The sequence below is a fragment of the Antechinus flavipes genome, chromosome 3 (genome assembly GCF_016432865.1).
Source record: "Antechinus flavipes isolate AdamAnt ecotype Samford, QLD, Australia chromosome 3, AdamAnt_v2, whole genome shotgun sequence".
Lineage (NCBI taxonomy): Eukaryota > Metazoa > Chordata > Mammalia > Dasyuromorphia > Dasyuridae > Antechinus > Antechinus flavipes.
This window is the reverse complement of record NC_067400.1, coordinates 616187935-616204541: the sequence shown is the minus strand read 5'-3', so window position 1 is coordinate 616204541 and position 16607 is coordinate 616187935. Positions and strand designations below refer to the sequence as shown.

General features: G+C 43.4%; 2 protein-coding genes across 2 annotated transcripts in view; both read left to right on the top strand.

Moving 5' to 3' along the window:
- The window catches only part of LOC127556281 (olfactory receptor 49-like), a 29277-nt gene extending 17976 nt beyond the window's left edge, over positions 1–11301 (top strand). The window contains exon 2 of the mRNA XM_051989338.1: positions 11103–11301. The gene's annotated coding sequence lies outside the window, so the exon portion shown is untranslated. The remainder of the gene's footprint in view (positions 1–11102) is intronic.
- Positions 9628–11110, top strand: LOC127556280 (olfactory receptor 49-like). The gene has a single exon (XM_051989337.1). It carries the CDS (start codon positions 9891–9893, stop codon positions 10857–10859), a length of 969 nt encoding a protein of 322 aa, XP_051845297.1. The 5' UTR covers positions 9628–9890; the 3' UTR covers positions 10860–11110.
- Positions 11302–16607: the final 5306 nt, after the last annotated feature.

Below are 16607 nucleotides of genomic sequence, written 5' to 3'. Positions count from 1 at the left end.
GCCTAGGGTCACACAGCTTGAGTCTGAATCTCACCTTGCCAAAGAGAAGACTTCATGACTCCAAGCATTGTGCAGTCTAGCTGCCCCCTGATCAGCAGATCCGGAAAGGCTGGTGGTGGAAGATGGGATTTTATCTGGGGACCAAGAAGTCAGGGAAGGCTGGAGTTGGAAGTGAGGAGGCAGGGAATTCTCCGTCAAATGAAGAGTATTTTGTGAGGAAGAGAATAGAGGCTGGTATCCCTGGATCGCGGAGTGTTTGAGTCAATCTAGGGTAAAAAGGCTAGAAAGGTGGGAAGGGAGGGTTATGAAAACTTGATGTTCAGTTCTTGAGGTGACAGGGAACCCCCAGAGTTTATTGAAGAGAAGGGTAATGGGGACAAGCATTTGCATTCAGCTGATCGGCTGGACAGTTGAGTGCAGAATGAATTAGTTTAAGGAGAGACTTGGGTCAGATAGACCAAGCTGGTGAATACAATCATTTGGGCTTTAGGTGAATGATACTCGCACCCGGGGTGAGCAGTGTCAAGAGAGAGAGGTTGGGGGTGGGAGGAGATTCCACATCTGTTTGGGTTTGGGAAAAAGAGAGGAATCCAAAAAGATACTTAAGTTGTTGATCTGGCTGCCTGGGGCCACTATGATGTCTTGGACAGTGATAGGAAAATTCGGAAGAGGAGAATGTTTGGGCTGGAGTTGTCCCAAGTGGATTTGAGGAAGGACATTACCAACTTTGTTTTGAATCTCTATTTCTTATTAAATATTTTTCTTTTTCTGCCTGATGCTCTGTTCTATTTTATAATTATTAATCTTTATTATTATTAATGTTATATTAATATTACTATTAATAAAATATTCTATTTTATTCCAGTCTATTATTACATAGACTCTGAATAGTTCTAGGAACTCTCAGCTTTTCTAGATTTAATCTAAGGTGGTTAAACGGGATTATACAAATGGTGATTATCTGATTAGGAAGCTACTTGTTTCCTTGGATTCAGTGGAAATGGCTATGCAAAAGAACTCATTCTTTCCTTTGTAACACTTTAAGCATCCTCTTTCTTATTTAAAAAAAAAAAAACTTTTTCCAGCCTAATGTATTTTAATCTTATGGAAAACCATTTTGTACTTTGGTATTTTATCTGAGTCTTCTATCTCTGGAAGAGAAAGTGTATGTATATAATTAAGATATAATGTATATTCTATTTAATACATATTTATAGAGAGACAGAGAGCCGTTATGTATACCTGTCTCCTGGGCATGCAGAGCCTTATCTAATAAATTCTCTTTGTTGCCTGCCCAAAACTCTGTGTGTGTGTGTGTGTGTTTCTCCCTCTGATTTGTGTAATTACTAATCACCTGGCTACTGCACATCAATGAACTTGACTTCTAACTTTGTCTTCAGCTTTATTGACCTCCAGTTAAAAGGATCTAGGTGGGAGGAATTACTTTTCAGGAGGTTCTTATCGCAGCCAGGTGATGTAGTGGATAAAGCACAGCACCTAGAGTCAGGAAGAACTGAGTTCAAATTGAGCCTCCAATTCCTAGTAGCTGTATGATCCTTGGCAGGTCATTTAACCTTTGCTGTAGTTTCTCCAGCTGTAAAATAGGGATAAATAAAGCATCTACCTCCCAGAATTGTTATGTGGATTTGGGGGAGACCACAACCGACTCTTTTTTGTGCTATATTTACTGTCGTTCTATTTTTTTTTCTTTCTTTCTTTTTTCTTTTTTTTTGGTAGAACACTGAATGTCTCTATACCTTCCTCTCCCCAGTCACTTTAGACTTAAAAGGGAAAACTCTTAGGACTTTTAACAGTTTCTGGAAGTCCGGAACTATTGGAGGTTAACAAATGTTAATTACTTAATTGACAGATTAAAAAAAATTAGTTTTCTTTTGTTTGGTGTAAATAGTTATGGTAAAGGCTTTCTACTAGTTTTTCCTTTTTCTTTTGCAAAAGATGGAACTTTTCCTTTCTACCACCTATACCCATCTTAACCAAAACTGCTTTGTAAGTCTGCCTTTGGACCCAGTTTAATCTTTCCTAAATTCCCTGGATCTTGTAGCTCAAGAGGAGAGACAACAAGTCACTTGTAGAACTGCTCATCACTTAATAATGTGGAGTTACTTGAAGATTGTCTATATCCTGTGCTGATTTATTTATGCAGTGGTTAACTAGGAAAGAGAAAATTCTTGCAACTGGATCAAATGGGATGATCGTAAAATGCTTTCATGACATCTGGATATAGTATGTTATATATAAATGTTAGTTATCGTTTTTTAAAGCCTTATAAAGGCAAGGAGTGTGAAGAAGTCTTAATTCAGAACTCAAGGCTTTTAAAAAACCAGAACATTTGTATTGAAGAGAATGTCTTATAGACATAATGATTGGGAGAAGGAACTATTGTTAATCAACAAGAGCTGATTACTTTGAAGAGAGCCCTTACAGAAATAGAGAAATTAGGAGAAAAGTTGGTTTTAAGAAGGAAACAAATCATGAATTTTGTTGGATTTGAGATCCATCTGTCCCATTGGCAGGTACTGATGTGGGACAAAAACCAAGAACGAGACTGGGGATGGAGATATAGCTAATAGTTATCAGCAGGGAGATCTGGCTTCTGATCCAGGGCCTTCCCAGGAAGGGGCTGGACTCAGATTAATCCTGGCATCGTCTCTAATTGGAGACGTGGCTGATAATTAATTCTTTAAATTCTGCTTAAAGTGCATCAAAAAAAGAGAAGAAAAAAGCTTCAAGGACAATTGAAGGGTTTATAAAAGATTTTAAGAGAGTAAATACAATCCTAGAGCAGTGAGAAAGAGGTGCAATACTGGAGAAACTGAGGCAAGACAGAGATTAGAGAGTATTTAATATTTTATTTGAATGGGAGAGATTTACTGGGACCAAATGGATCCATGGTTTGGTCTCAGGGCTGAATGAGACTATTGTCTCCAAGAATCTAGCTGCCAATGTTCTCTGTGACATATATACCTGTGGCTCAGATACAGGGGGTAGACCAAGGCAGGGGCGGAGTCAGGGTACTGGGAACGGGACTCTTAACAGGGTGGGGAGACCCATAATGGGGGAGGCATCCCGGAGATGGGTAGAGACATGTTGATAAGACGGTATCTAATATTCTGATAGAGGCATTCTGATATTCTAAAACAAAAGATCTTTTATTCTTATCAAATATTCTGATTAAGAGGGAGGAGTGATTTTGCAGGATTGAGCAGAACAATTAGAAACCGAGGCAGGACAATTTAGGGAGACTAAATCAGGATAATTAGGGAAACTGAGTCAGGATAATTAAAAGAGAACTGTGGCACAACAGAGGCCCTGAAGAATTACACTCAAAGACAAGAAGTTTGCTGGCAGATAAGGAAAGGTAATTAAGAAAACATAATTGAGGGGTAAAGCAAACTGAAGAAGGGATGTTAGTTGAAGAGACAAAATTGAAGAGTTTGGTAAAGGGGCAAGAGAAGAGTATGGCAGGAGACTTGTGACTGAGGGATGGACATTGAGAGGAATTGTCAGGGTATTAAGGGGTAAAAATTGGCTATAAATGTTACAACCAGGTGATAGGGTTAGGTTATAGAGCTCAACCGTAATGTAGAACTTTGCAGTGAATATACTAGGTTTTCATTTCTTCTACAACCAAGTGTCTGATGTTTATGTTCCAAATGTAGGCTGACAGGAGAAGGTGAAGGAAACAGCTCTTTATGGTCCAGGTTGTTGGGAACAATGAAATGATCAGATTTTGGATTCTTCTTTACCACTTATTATATTGTTGAGGCAATTTCTCAATTATTATGCTTTTTAAAACTTCCTCGAGATTGCTTGGTGGTTGTCCTGATCTCATTAATTCTCTAAGCTAGAGATGAGGGATTTGGGGGGCCTAGCTCCTAGATCGGCCTGAGGCTCTGTACCCAGGTCTTGTTTTGAGGCTACCCAAAGTTTGTGTTTTGGGTTCTCCAAAATAGATCCACTTACCCATTGATATATACCCCAAGCTACCCTGCTCCTACAGCGTACATGAGGGAAATTGGGCCAACATCCTCAAGCCCTTGTTTAAATTCTGTATAATACAAATCTTCCAGAATCTGGACAAGAGGGAGCTATACTTCCTGTCTGCTTTGCTTTCCTTACAAAACTACCTAATAAATTTCTTTCTACAACTATTTCAAATGTTGGGGTTTGTCTTGTGAACAATAAAATTAAACAAATAATGGGATTTAAATTTAACATCTTCTATGAGTAGAGAAGAGGACTTTAAACACAGAAGGAAAGTCATAACTACTTGTTGAATTGACATGGCACCTAAGCCTGAGCACCGTGGAGGAAGAGACCAAAACAACAGAATCTCCCTCACCCAAGGCTCGGGGCCTGAGCAACTTTTTACAGAAAGTTCAGAGGCAGCAGCTTAATTAGACTCTTGGGGGCCATTAAAAGTTTAGAGTTTCCCAAGTCCCTGCGGGCTAAGTTGGTCACAAGAGACATGGGAGGCTGGGGCCTGGAGAGGGGAGACACAGGATGTCCCCCCTGGTCCTCCTGACTGAGGATGGAGCCTCAAGAACTTGAAACGTAGCTCGGGCTTAGAAGCATCCTGCCCCAGAGCCCACAGCCTTTCACCAAGGTGAGAGTAAGTCCTCCCTCTTCTCTGAGTCTCTGTCCGCTCTTGTCCTCCAGAATGTTTCCCTGTCCATCTGTCTGAGTCCCCTCCTGTCCTCCAGGACATTTCACTGTCTGGCTGTCTGGGTCCCTTCTGCTCTGTCCCTCCACATCCTTTCCCATGTCTGACACCAGGAAAAAGGCTCTGGACCCTTGTGGAGCCCCATGTCACCCATGTGCGGTACGGACCATCTGCCCCTGGCAGTGGCAGCCACATGGGGCATCAGGCCATGGGAGCTCCCCTGGAGGAACTGGACTTGAGGCAGCAGTGACAGAGCTGGACCAGAGCTTTGGCTCCTCAGCCTCCTTACCATCCTGGGGCCCACTCATTCATTTTTCAGAGGGGAAGCTAAGGCAAATGGGGGGGGGAGTTCTTCCCCACTCTCCCAGAGAGGATGAGCCAGAGTCGGGGTTTGAACTCATGGCTTCTTAGAAGCAGCTCATCCCCAGACCACTGAGCTGAGCAGCTAGGATGGAGACAACTGGAATGGGGGCAACATGGCTGCATGCCGCTAGACAAGAGGGTGGGCCTTAGGTCAAACCCAGTTGTGACCCTAGGCAAACCATTTAATTTCTTCCTGACTCAGTTTCCTGATCTGTAAAATGGATGAGACAATAACTTCCTGGGGTTGTTGTAGGGATCAAATGAGATAGTACTTGTAAAGTGCCTTGCATATAGTTATCATTTATTAAATGGTTCTTTCCTTCCTTCTCCCCCTCCTTCTCTCCCTCCTTCCTTCCCTCCTTCGTTCCTTCCTTTCTTTCCTTCCTTTCTCCCTCCCTTCCTCCCTCTCTCACTTCCTTTTCTCTCCCTTCTTTCCCTTCCTTCTTTTCTCTCTCCTTTCCCTTCCTATCCTGTTCTGGATTCTATGAGGCCAAAAGACAGCCCTGTCTGATTACTCTCTAAGGTCTGCAGAAAGTTTCTTGGGCCTTGAACCCTGTGCACAGTAGCTACAGACCACAGAGTTCCAAATCTGTAAGTGAATTCAGAAGTAACTTTTATCACCCCCTTCCATAACCTGGCATTAGAGACTCTAAGTTAGAAAGGACTTTAGAGGTTAATTAGTCAAAACAATTAATTGGTTAATTATTATTTAGATTATTACATTTATTCTTCTATATAATATAGTATTCATTATTTATATTAAAGCTAGTTGGTCTCCTAATGCACATTTCCTCAAACCCTATGCTTCTTGTAATTGAGGAAGCCATGGCTGCCTAGATAAATGTTGATTGATGGATTAATTGATTGGTCCACCAGTTGCAGTGAACTTGCTAACGAGGGGCCGTCCACTGATGTCTCTGTGTCTCAGGGACTTCATCTGGAAAATAAGGAATTTGAATCACCCAATATCCAAGTTGAAAGGAATTTTATTAGGGATCTGACAAGAGTACCCCAGAAAAGGAAATTGATGCTCTGCTTGGGGATCCCAGGAGAACTTTAGTTCCCATATAATAGATTGCTGAAGAGTCTTTTGGAGTCGGGGGACATCCTGCCTTGGCCATTTGTTTGCTGAGTGATCCTGGGTGAATCTCTTAATGTTGTGAGTCTGTTTTCTCCCTTGTAAAATGGGGATCATGACTTTGCCTTATGGATGCCACTTACAGTAGCCAGTATGGTATTAATTAGCACACTTTCTGCCTGGCTCCAGGGGATAAACTCCCTGGCACAAGAGGAGGCTTCAGGGGGACAGATTGACTCAGTGGTTGGTTGGGCTGTCTGTCTTTGAGGGCAAAACAGAGAAAGCCCTGCTCAGCCAAAGCTGGTCTAGGTGACATCCAAGCCCGTTAGCTCCAGCTGGCAGGTGCTTTTAGTGCCCAGGATGTGTGGATTCAGGACAGGGTGAGATGCCTTCTGGATAAGGAGAAATGACACCAGTTGCTGATCCCTAAGAATTAAGGGCATTGGGGCACAATGGTTGGCCTGGAGAAGACACTGGCTCCATCTGCTGGGGAGGCAGACCGGGGGTCCTACAGTTGGGCAGGAAAATGGCTCACCCCAAACGCTGACCAGCTGGCAATTATAGGCAAGCTCCCCTATATCTAGGAGTTCAAGATAATTCCCTCTTCTAACAGTGGTCCACATACTTCCCCTTCCCAGGACCATTGTGATGAATGTGCCATGTTGTTTGTCCTTCATTCTCAAAGAAGACCATGACCAAGTGATGCTGTGTGACATGCAAATGACTTGGATTTCAGTGAGGGAGGGCTATATGTTTCTCCCCTATGTACTATGTACATAGTACTATGTACTATGTATCTGTTCATCTATCTATCTATCTATCTATCTATCTATCTATCTATCTATCTAATTATCCATCTATCTGATTACCTCTCCATCCATCTATCCAATTATCCATCCATATATCAGATTATCTATCCATCCAACAATCTATCCATCTAGCTATCCATCTATCCATCTATCATCTATCTGTCTGTCTGTCCATCTATCCTGTCTATTTATCCTATTTCTGTCTTCTTGTTCTTCCTTCATTTTTAAAGAGGACCATGATCTCAGGGAGCTGATGCGGTGACACGCTAATGAGTTGGACGAATGTGCCTCCTCAGAATGGAACCAGTGGGGTTTAGCTGTGACTTTATTCCATGGAACAGTGTCAGAGGCCACCCTCAAATCATAAGAACAACCCTGATTCTCCCCCATTTTCTGGCTTGTCACAGTGACTCTGTGAGGTGCACAAGGCAAAATGTTTAGCCCAATTTTAGAGAAGGAAATGGAGGTTCCAAGGCGTAAAGGGAACTTTATCTTTCCATTATCTACATTATTCATCTCACTGACTGGAAGTGACCTAAAAGGCACCATGTTCTTCCATTTCAGGTCCTTCACAAGCTGTCCCTTTCTTTCCAGACTTTTTACTTTTGACTCGACTACATTTGCTGGAAGACTCAGACACAGCAAATAGCCTCCTGTTGTTTCTCACTTGGGACACTGTCTTCTTCCTCCATACATTTGTTCTAGCTGCCTCCCATGCCTAGATGCTGCAGGGATCTCCTTCCTTCCCACCTCCTGCCTTCCCTGGCTTCCTTCAAGCCTCAGCTCTAGGCCAGTCTTTTATAGAGGAGGCTCTTTGCAGCCGTTTGTGCTGTTCTCTTTCCTATTACGTCACATACTCAATATATCTCTTTTATTTAACTCATTATTTATATACTGTGTCCTCCATGATAATGTAAGATCCCTGAATCTAGGACTCCATATGTCTTTCTTCATATCTCTACTCCTTAGCAAAGTGCCTAACATTGATTTATCTCTTAATAAATGCCTGTTAAGTAATCAATTGATTTGGGATCAGTCTCTAAAGTCTGTTTTGTTTTCAAAAAAAGTATTTTCTCCAATTTCATGTAAAGACGATTTTAACATTAATTTTTTATGTTATTTAACTTGTAATAAGCTTATTGCTATTTTTTGAGGGAAAGCATTTATTAAGCACTTACTATAAGTAATAAGGATGCAAAATCAAAATATAATCCCTACCTGTAAGGAGTTTGTTTTTAAATTTAGACAATATTCTCTCCTCCAATTACATTAAAGACAACTTTTAACACTCAAAAAAAATTATAGAGTTCCAAGTTTTCTCTTTCCTTCCTTCAAGTCCCACTTTCCCCCTCTCTGAGAGAGTAAGCAATTTGATCCAGGTTATACAGATGCAATCGCGAAATATTTTCATATTAGTCATACTGTGATAGAAGACAGAGTCCAGAAGAAAAAATATAAAAGAGTAAAGGAAAAATAGAATGTTCTGATCTCCAATCAGATTCTATCAGTTATTCCTCTGTAGGCAGATAACATTTTTCTTTTTTAATAATAGCTTTTTATTTTCAAAATATCTGCAAAGAAAGCTTCCAACATTCATCCTTATAAACCCTGTGTTCCAAATTTTTCTCCTTCTCCCTCCCCTCGACAGTAAGAAATCCCATATATGTTAAACATGTGCAGTTCTTCTATCCATATTTCCACATTTATCATACTACACAAGAAAAATCAGATCAAAAAGGGAAAAAAATGAGACAGAAAAAAAGCAAGCAAACAACAAAAAAGGTGAAAATACAATGTTGTGATCCACATTCTGTCCCCATAGTCTTCTTTTTGGATGCAGTGGCTCTCTCCATCACAAGACCCTTGGAACCGGCCTGACTCACCTCATTGTTGAAAATAGCCACATCCATCCGAATTGATCATGGCATAATCTTGTTGCTGTGTACAATCTTCTCTTGATTCTACTCATGCTACTTAGCATCAGTTCATGTAAGTCTCTCCAGACCTTCTGCTAATCGTTTCTTATAGAATTCTATATAGAATATATTCTATAACATCCATATATCATAACTTATCCAGACATTCCCGACTAATGGGCATCCTCTCAGTTTCGAGTTCCTTACCACTACAAAATGGGCTGCCACAGACATTGTTGCACAAATGGGTCCTTATTATCTCTTTGGGTTACAGACCCAGTAGGGTTTGATAGTCCTTTGGGCATAAGTCCAAATTGCTCTTCAGAATGGTTGGATCAGTTCCCAACTCCACCAACAATGTATTAGTGTCCCAGTTTTCCCACATCCCTTCTAACAGTTAGCATTATCTTTTCCTGATGTCTTAGCCAATTTGAAAAAAAATGGTACCTTAGAGCTGTTTTAATTTGCATTTATAATAATGATTTAAGGTATTTTTTCATATGATTAGAAATAGTTTCAACTTCTTCATCTGAAAATTGTCTGTTCATATCCTTTGACCATTTATCAATTGGAGAATGGCTTGATTTCTTATAAATTTGAGTCAATTCTCTATGTATTCCAGAAATGAGGCCTTTATCAGAACCCTTAAATGTAAACTTTTTTCCAGTTTGCAAATAACATTTTTCATCATGAGTCCTTTGGAACAGTCTTGAGCCATAGTATTCCTGAGATTAGCTAAGTCATTCGTAATTGATTACAGTACAATGTTGTTGTTATTGTGTACAATGTTATTCCAGTTCTGCTCAATTCCGTTTGCATCAGATCATGTAATTCTTTTTAGGTTTTTCTGAAGTCAGTCTGCCCATCCTTTCTTAAAACACCATAGAATTTCATCCCAAACATATCCCATAACTTTTTCAGCTATTCTCTAACAAATGAGCTGATATAAATATTTTTGTACAACTAGGTCCTTTAAAGCTCTTTCTAGATTTAAGACTGTGCTTTGGGAGCCTCTGACCCCTGTCTATCCCCCCTTCCAGATGCCTCCAGGAGGGCCCGGGGAGCCGAGCAATCACTCAGAGGGCACCGAGTTCATCCTGCTCGGTATCACAGACTTTCGGGGCCTGCAGCTCCTGCTGTTTGCGGTCCTCCTGCCCACTTACCTGCTGACCCTGCTGGGCAACTTGCTCATCGTGGCCCTCTCCTTGGCGGACCGCCGCCTGCAAACCCCCATGTACTACCTCCTGAGGAATTTCTCCCTGCTGGAGGTGGGGTTCACCTCAGACATCACGCCCCAGGTTCTCAGCCAGCTCCTCACGGGCCACAAGGCCATCTCCCCGGCCAGGTGCTTCCTGCAGATGAGCCTTTACTTCATTTTGGGCACGGTGGAGTCCTTCCTGCTGGCTGTAATGTCTGTGGATCGCTACCTGGCCATCTGCCATCCCCTGAGGTACCCGGCCCTCATGACTGGCCGGGTCTGCCTGGGCCTGGTGCTGGGTTGCTGGGCTGGGGGCTTCCTATTCCTCATCGGGCCTTGCATCTGGGTAACGTTCCTGCCCCTCTGTGGGCCGAAGGTGCTCAACCACTTCTTCTGCGACAGCAGTCCGCTGTTGAGGCTGGTGTGCACGGAGCCCCGGCTCCTGCAGGTGCTCAGCTTCCTGATAGGCGTGGGCTCCCTGGCCGGCGGCGTGGCTGTGACTGTCGTGTCCTATTTCTGCATCATCCGGGCCCTGCTGCGGCTGCCCTCTGCCCACAGCCGGCGCAAGGCCTTCTCCACCTGCTCCTCGCACATCCTGGTGGTCTCCCTCAGCTACGGCAGCTGCATCATCATGTACCTCCGGCCCACTCAGACCGGCAGGCTGGACCTCAACAAGGGGGTGGCCTTCTTCAACACCATTGTGGCCCCCCTGCTGAACCCCTTTATTTACTGCCTGAGGAATGAGCTGGTGCAGCGGGTCAGCAGGGAGGTGCTGGCCAAAGGAAGGCCGTCTGGGCCCCTCCAGCTGTGACTGGAGCCCGGGAGCTCCTGGAGGGCTCAGTACCCGGATGGGGGGAGCAGGAGACCGAGCAGCGCCTGGAGACCCAAGCCCTGGTCTGGGGTTCAAGAGTTACCCTTCGTAACTTGGTGGGAGATGTCTGAGGGACCTTCTGCCATATACTCCCTGGGACTCTGATCACGGAACTTGTAAAGGAAGAGGAGGGGGCAGGGAGAGAAAGAGACCCAGAGCCAAGAAGGGAGAGGAGAGTGAAAGAGTCGGGAGGACAGGGAGAGATCACAGAACACAGAAAGGGGAAGAAAACAGGAGGGAAATATAGAGCAAAGTGAGCAAGAAGAAGAAACATGGATAAAGAACTGGCGCAGGGAGCTCAGGGATGGAAGGAGGGAGCATAAAAGAAGAGACAAAGGACACGGAAGGGAGGGAATGGGAAGAGTGGGAGAGGGGAAGAAGAAGTAGGGGGAAAAGAGGGAAGGGAGGAGGCAGCAGATGGAGAGTGAGCAGCAGAATCCCAGAGGCCAAGCAGGCCAAAGGCCTCTCTGACAAGTGGGACCGAGGCCCAGGGGCTTCCCCGACATCTCGTGCCCAGTAAGAAGCAGAGCGGGATTGCACCCTGGCCCACCGAGCTCTGGGCAGCCTGCCCGGACACTCCATGGGCCGAAGGCGGCAGAACCGCGCACACGAGGAGCACTCTGGAGCCTCCTTTTCAAGGTCTCTTTCTGGAGGGGAGGCCATGGATCCCAGGTTACCCAGGACTCTCCAGAGAAGCTCTTCAGTACCCACAGCCCGAGGCTTGGATGCAGAGTCCTGCGCCCACTAACTTCAAACAGAGACTACAAAGGACCGGCTACTACAGCTCACGGCACCCGAACCAGAAGGACGGTCTCCACTCCACAAGTCTCCGGGCCTCCAGCTTCATACCGCGCTGGCCAAGGGAGAGGCTCTGCCTGAGCAGAGGATGTTCAACAAGGCCATTGGCGTTGTGAGCTTGTCTCCCCGCATCCTCCCCTTTGGTCATGTGGTCCGGTCTCCGGGCCCAGGAATGGCCCAATCCTGACGGCCTTGAGCCAATCACATCCCAAGGATGCTTCAATTTCCTAATGGTCCAACCTGCTTGGCCCTTTTCAACAACAAGGCGTCTATGACAATCCCTCTAGACTTAGGTTAAAAGTGCCATCCACAGCCAGAGAGAGAACTACGGAGCCTGAATGTGGAGCAGGACATAGTGTTTTCTCCTTCTTAGTTGTTGTTACCGCTTGTTTGTTTGTTTTTCTCATGGTTTTTTCTCTTTCAAACTGATTTTTCTTGCATGGCATGACAAATGTAGAAATACATTTAGAATAAATGCATATGTCTAACCTTTGTTGGATTGCTTACTGTCCTGGAGAAGAGGGAAGGTGGTGGGGATTTGGACCACTAGGCTTTGCAAAAGTGACTGTTGAAAACTATCTTTGCATGTATTTGGAAAAATAAAATACTATAAAAAAGAAAGAAACATCCAAGCTGCCTGGGGCCACTGACAAATGTTTCTGCTCCTCCAATCTTCCTAATCATCCCTCTATCCAACTCACCCCAAGTCCCCTCAACACTCCATCTTCTCTCCTTGCACCTCATTCTTTCACTTGAGAACCTCACCTGATTCTTCCCTGAAAAACTGAGGTTATTCACAAGATCTTCCTCTTCTCCTTTTCTCACTTCAGACCCTTTTGGGTTATCTCCAGCTATGTCCTCCTCCTTCAACCCTCTCTCTAACCTGCCTTGTTTCCGAGGCCGGTCCCTCTAGAAGCATCCTTAATATTCCTTTTTCTCTCTCAGTGGTCTGCAACAATATCGTGTTCACTGCCTATGCTCTTTAATCTCTGCCTATGAAGGGACCACCAGAATCTCTTACCTGTCATCCCAGGAACTATTCCCCGACATGTCTCCTCTACTAATAAACACTCCTTGACAAGAAATTAACTTGAAGCCTCTGTTTCTCTTCCCAATACCTGTAGTCTAGCTTTGCATCTTATCACACAAGTGAAACTTCTCTCTCCAAAGCTCCCATTGATATTTTAAAAAATATTTAATGGACCCCTGTAGCATTTGAAACTCTTGGTCACCTGTTGCTAGGTATCATACCCAAGGTTATGGCTAAAAAAATCCATCCTAAGAATTATCTGCAGAGTTGCTCGTTGAATCCATGAAAGCTGAGGAGATCACTATGGTAAATAATACAGGAGACAAGAAAATGATCCGTGACAAAGCCTTAGGCGGCACACATGGTTAGCAGAGTCAAAATTCATCTTGCCCTTCCTAAGTTCTCTACTTCTGATGAGGACATCCGCACCCTTCTAATCACCCAGATTTCCAACCTCAGTCATCTCAAACTGCCCCCTCTACCTTCCTTACAGATCCAATCAGCTTCCAAGATTTATAGCTTCCATGTCTTCAACATCTTCATTCACATGACAGCTTCCTAATTCATATCGCCTTCACCTTATCACTTGACTATTGTGATGGTCTCCCAGTGGGTGTTCAGTTTCTGCCTTCTCCAAACTCTTCCTCCCAGATGCTAAGGTGATGTTCTTGATGGGAAGGACACATCTCATTATCCTCCTGACCAGGTACCTTCAGTGGCTTCCCCTTAGCCTTTAGGATGAGATATGGACAATTTATTCACTTAGACTATTTATGCCTGACCGGTGATAGAGCCTTCTGAACTCATATTAGTTGTCAGCTAGTCAGCCACATTGGACAAAGTGATGTCATGTTGGTTTTCTTGGAGAATAAAGCACAAAAGCCAAACAAAATACAAATTTCTCTGTCTTGAAAAGTCCAGTACAAATCTGATTTTTAGCTGTTGCTGGAAAACCGGCTAATCACCCTCATTACTTTCCCTCTGGAAACAAACAGAAGTGACTTAACTAGCCAGTAAATGTCTAAGGCTACACTTGAATTCAGGTCTTCCCAATTCCAGGACCAGTGCTCTTTCCATTGTGCTACTCAGCTACCTCTTCTATGGAAGAGAGATTTGAGAAGGGAAAGCCTGAATTCAAGGAGACCAATGAGGAGACATTGCTATATTGCTGGCTAGAGGAGAGTATTAGCAGTGGCTTAATGAGAGCCTCTTCATTCAGAAGCAAGATCTAAGACAGTTGTTACTCTGGACATGGATGGCTGCCCTGGAAGAGCCCCTCCTGTGTTTTGGAAAGGAAAAGGAGCTTCTGCCTCCCCTTTTCCCAGCCTCCTCATCTGTCTGGATGAAACATTGTCAGGCTGCCCAGTCTGAGTTTCCTGGGAACTGTGTCTCATCGACAGAGAAGGGGAATCTCTCCAAGTGACAGAAGACTTTCCTCCCTCTATCTCAAGTCTAACAGATCCTCTCCACTCTAGACACTCTAGACTACTACTCTGGGCTTTTGGAGTTGGTGGGATCATGCAGAATTGTTGCTCATGGCTCCCTGAGTGGGCCTTGGGATCACTTGGTAGGAGCAGATCCCTCACTGTAGTCATAGTATTTACTGAATGTCCTAGGGGCAGATAGGAGCAACTTAACGGCATCTAGAACCCTGCCAGGATGTGGGGATGCTGGGAAAGGATTTGACAGGAATGCTTTACTAAGAATAAAAGAAATGTTGGGGTCTATGGGGATGATGGATCCAAAGGGGTCCATGCACTCCTTATCCGCTCCTTCCCCATTTCAGACAAAGATTTCTCCATCCTTAAACAGCAAACAAAAATCCAACAACTTTGCCCCTTCCCTTATGTTATACCTCCTCCCTTTCCTCCCAAAATTCCCAGAAAATGACATTCAATACGATCGCCTCTCCCTTTGCATGTCTTACAAAACTCTCCACCGCTTCCAATCACTTCTCTATCACTCCCCTTCCCTTCCCTAACACTAACACTTCCCTTCTCTCCACTGAATCCATCTTCTTTTTTTTTTTTTTTGAAGAATAATTTTTCTTTATTTTATTTGAGAGCTTTTTGAGTGAGGAAGAATGGAAGATTTTTTGTTTTCTTTCATAACATGACTTTTATGGAAATGTTTTGCATAACTTCATATGTGTCTTCTCACTTTTTGTTTTTTACTTTTTTTTTTTTACTTTTTATTTAATAATTACTTTATATTGGCAGAATCCATGCCAGGGTAATTTTTTTACAACATTATCCCTTGCACTCGTTTCTGTTCCGATTTTTCCCCTCCCTCCCTCCACCCCCTCCCCTAGATGGCAAGCAGTTTTATATATGTTAGATATGTTGCAGTATTGAATCCACCTTCTTAAAGAACAATCTGAATCTGTATTTTGCTGAGTTTAGAATCTTTTCCCAGGATTTCTCTTCCTGGATCATCCTGGATGGTGGATGCTAGCCACCATCTCTTCCTGCATCTTCTGCTGTCAGTTTTTCATAATGAGGCTTTCTTTTCATTTTTGTCCCTTCCTGGCACTTGCCTTCAGTTGTTTTCAAATGTGGCCCATTCTTGGTGACTCTATTTTTTTTTTTGGGGAAAAAAAATCAACAGAGAGACTGGGCAAGGAGGGGCAACGTCAGAATTCAGGAGGTCACCAATGCCCAGGAGTCAAACAATGGGGGCTAATCCTGAAAAGGAGATTGATGTTTGGTGCAGTGCACAGAGTGCTGGGCCAGAGTTGGGAGGGCTCATCTCCCTGAGTTCAAATCCAGCCTCAGATTTGCTAGTTGTGTGACCCTGGACAAGTCACTTCAGCTTGTCTGCCTCAATTTCCTCATCTGTAAAACGAAGTAAAGCAAGAAATGGCAAACCACTTCAGTATTTCTGCCAAGAAAATCCCAAATGGGGTCACAAAGATTGAAAGATGAATTGAACCACAATTTGAAAAGTGTAGCATATACATAGTTTTTTTGGGGGGGAGTTGAGGACCAAGTGTTAATTACTTATTATTATACCTCAGACAAAGAGAAAATGTCTTAAAAATCAGATTGATTTTAGGTCTAAGGTAGATTTGGATTTGGATTTATTATGGGAAACAAGGTCAAGTTTATGATTGGCCCAATACAGCAACTAGTCCTTCCTTGTGAGTTTAGGATTTAGAGTGTAAGAATTTGAGTTCAAATCTATGGCCCTGTTTTGTGTGTGTGTGTGTGTGTGTGTGTGTGTGTGTGTGTGTGTGTCTTTAAAACAACATATTTATTTTTAACTTTGGACAGGTGACAACTTCACTGCTTCCTGAGGAAAATGTGTGGATTAGTATAAATGATCTCTAAGGAAACTCAGAGCAGAGTTTGGGGTTTGAATGTAGGGTGTTGGGAAGGCAATTTGTGAGTCAATGAACATTTAGGAAGCACTTACTAAGGATCAGTCCCTTTTATAGCTGTTGTTTGTTGTTCTTTCTTGGAGATAGCCCTGGATGCAATGGGACACCTTAGCCTTTTTTTTTCCTCACTGTACACAAGTTTAATTTGCATTATTAACATTTTTCCTATCATTTTAAGTCTATGCAATGAATAAAACAAATCAAACTCTGATTTGTAGTATTTGTTGATTTCCAGGAATAAATGTTCACCCTAAAAACAGTTGATTGGGGCAGCTCGGTGGCCACAGTGGATAGAGCACCAGCCCTGAAGTCAGGAGGTTTTGAGTTCAAATGTGACTTCCTAGCTCTGTGACCTTGGGAAAGTCACAACCCCAAGTGCCTCAGCCAAAAAGAAAAAGAGAGAAAGAGAGAAAGAAAGAAAGAAAGAGAGAGAGAGAGAAAGAGAGAGAGAGAGAGAAAGGAAGGAAGGAAGGAAGGAAGA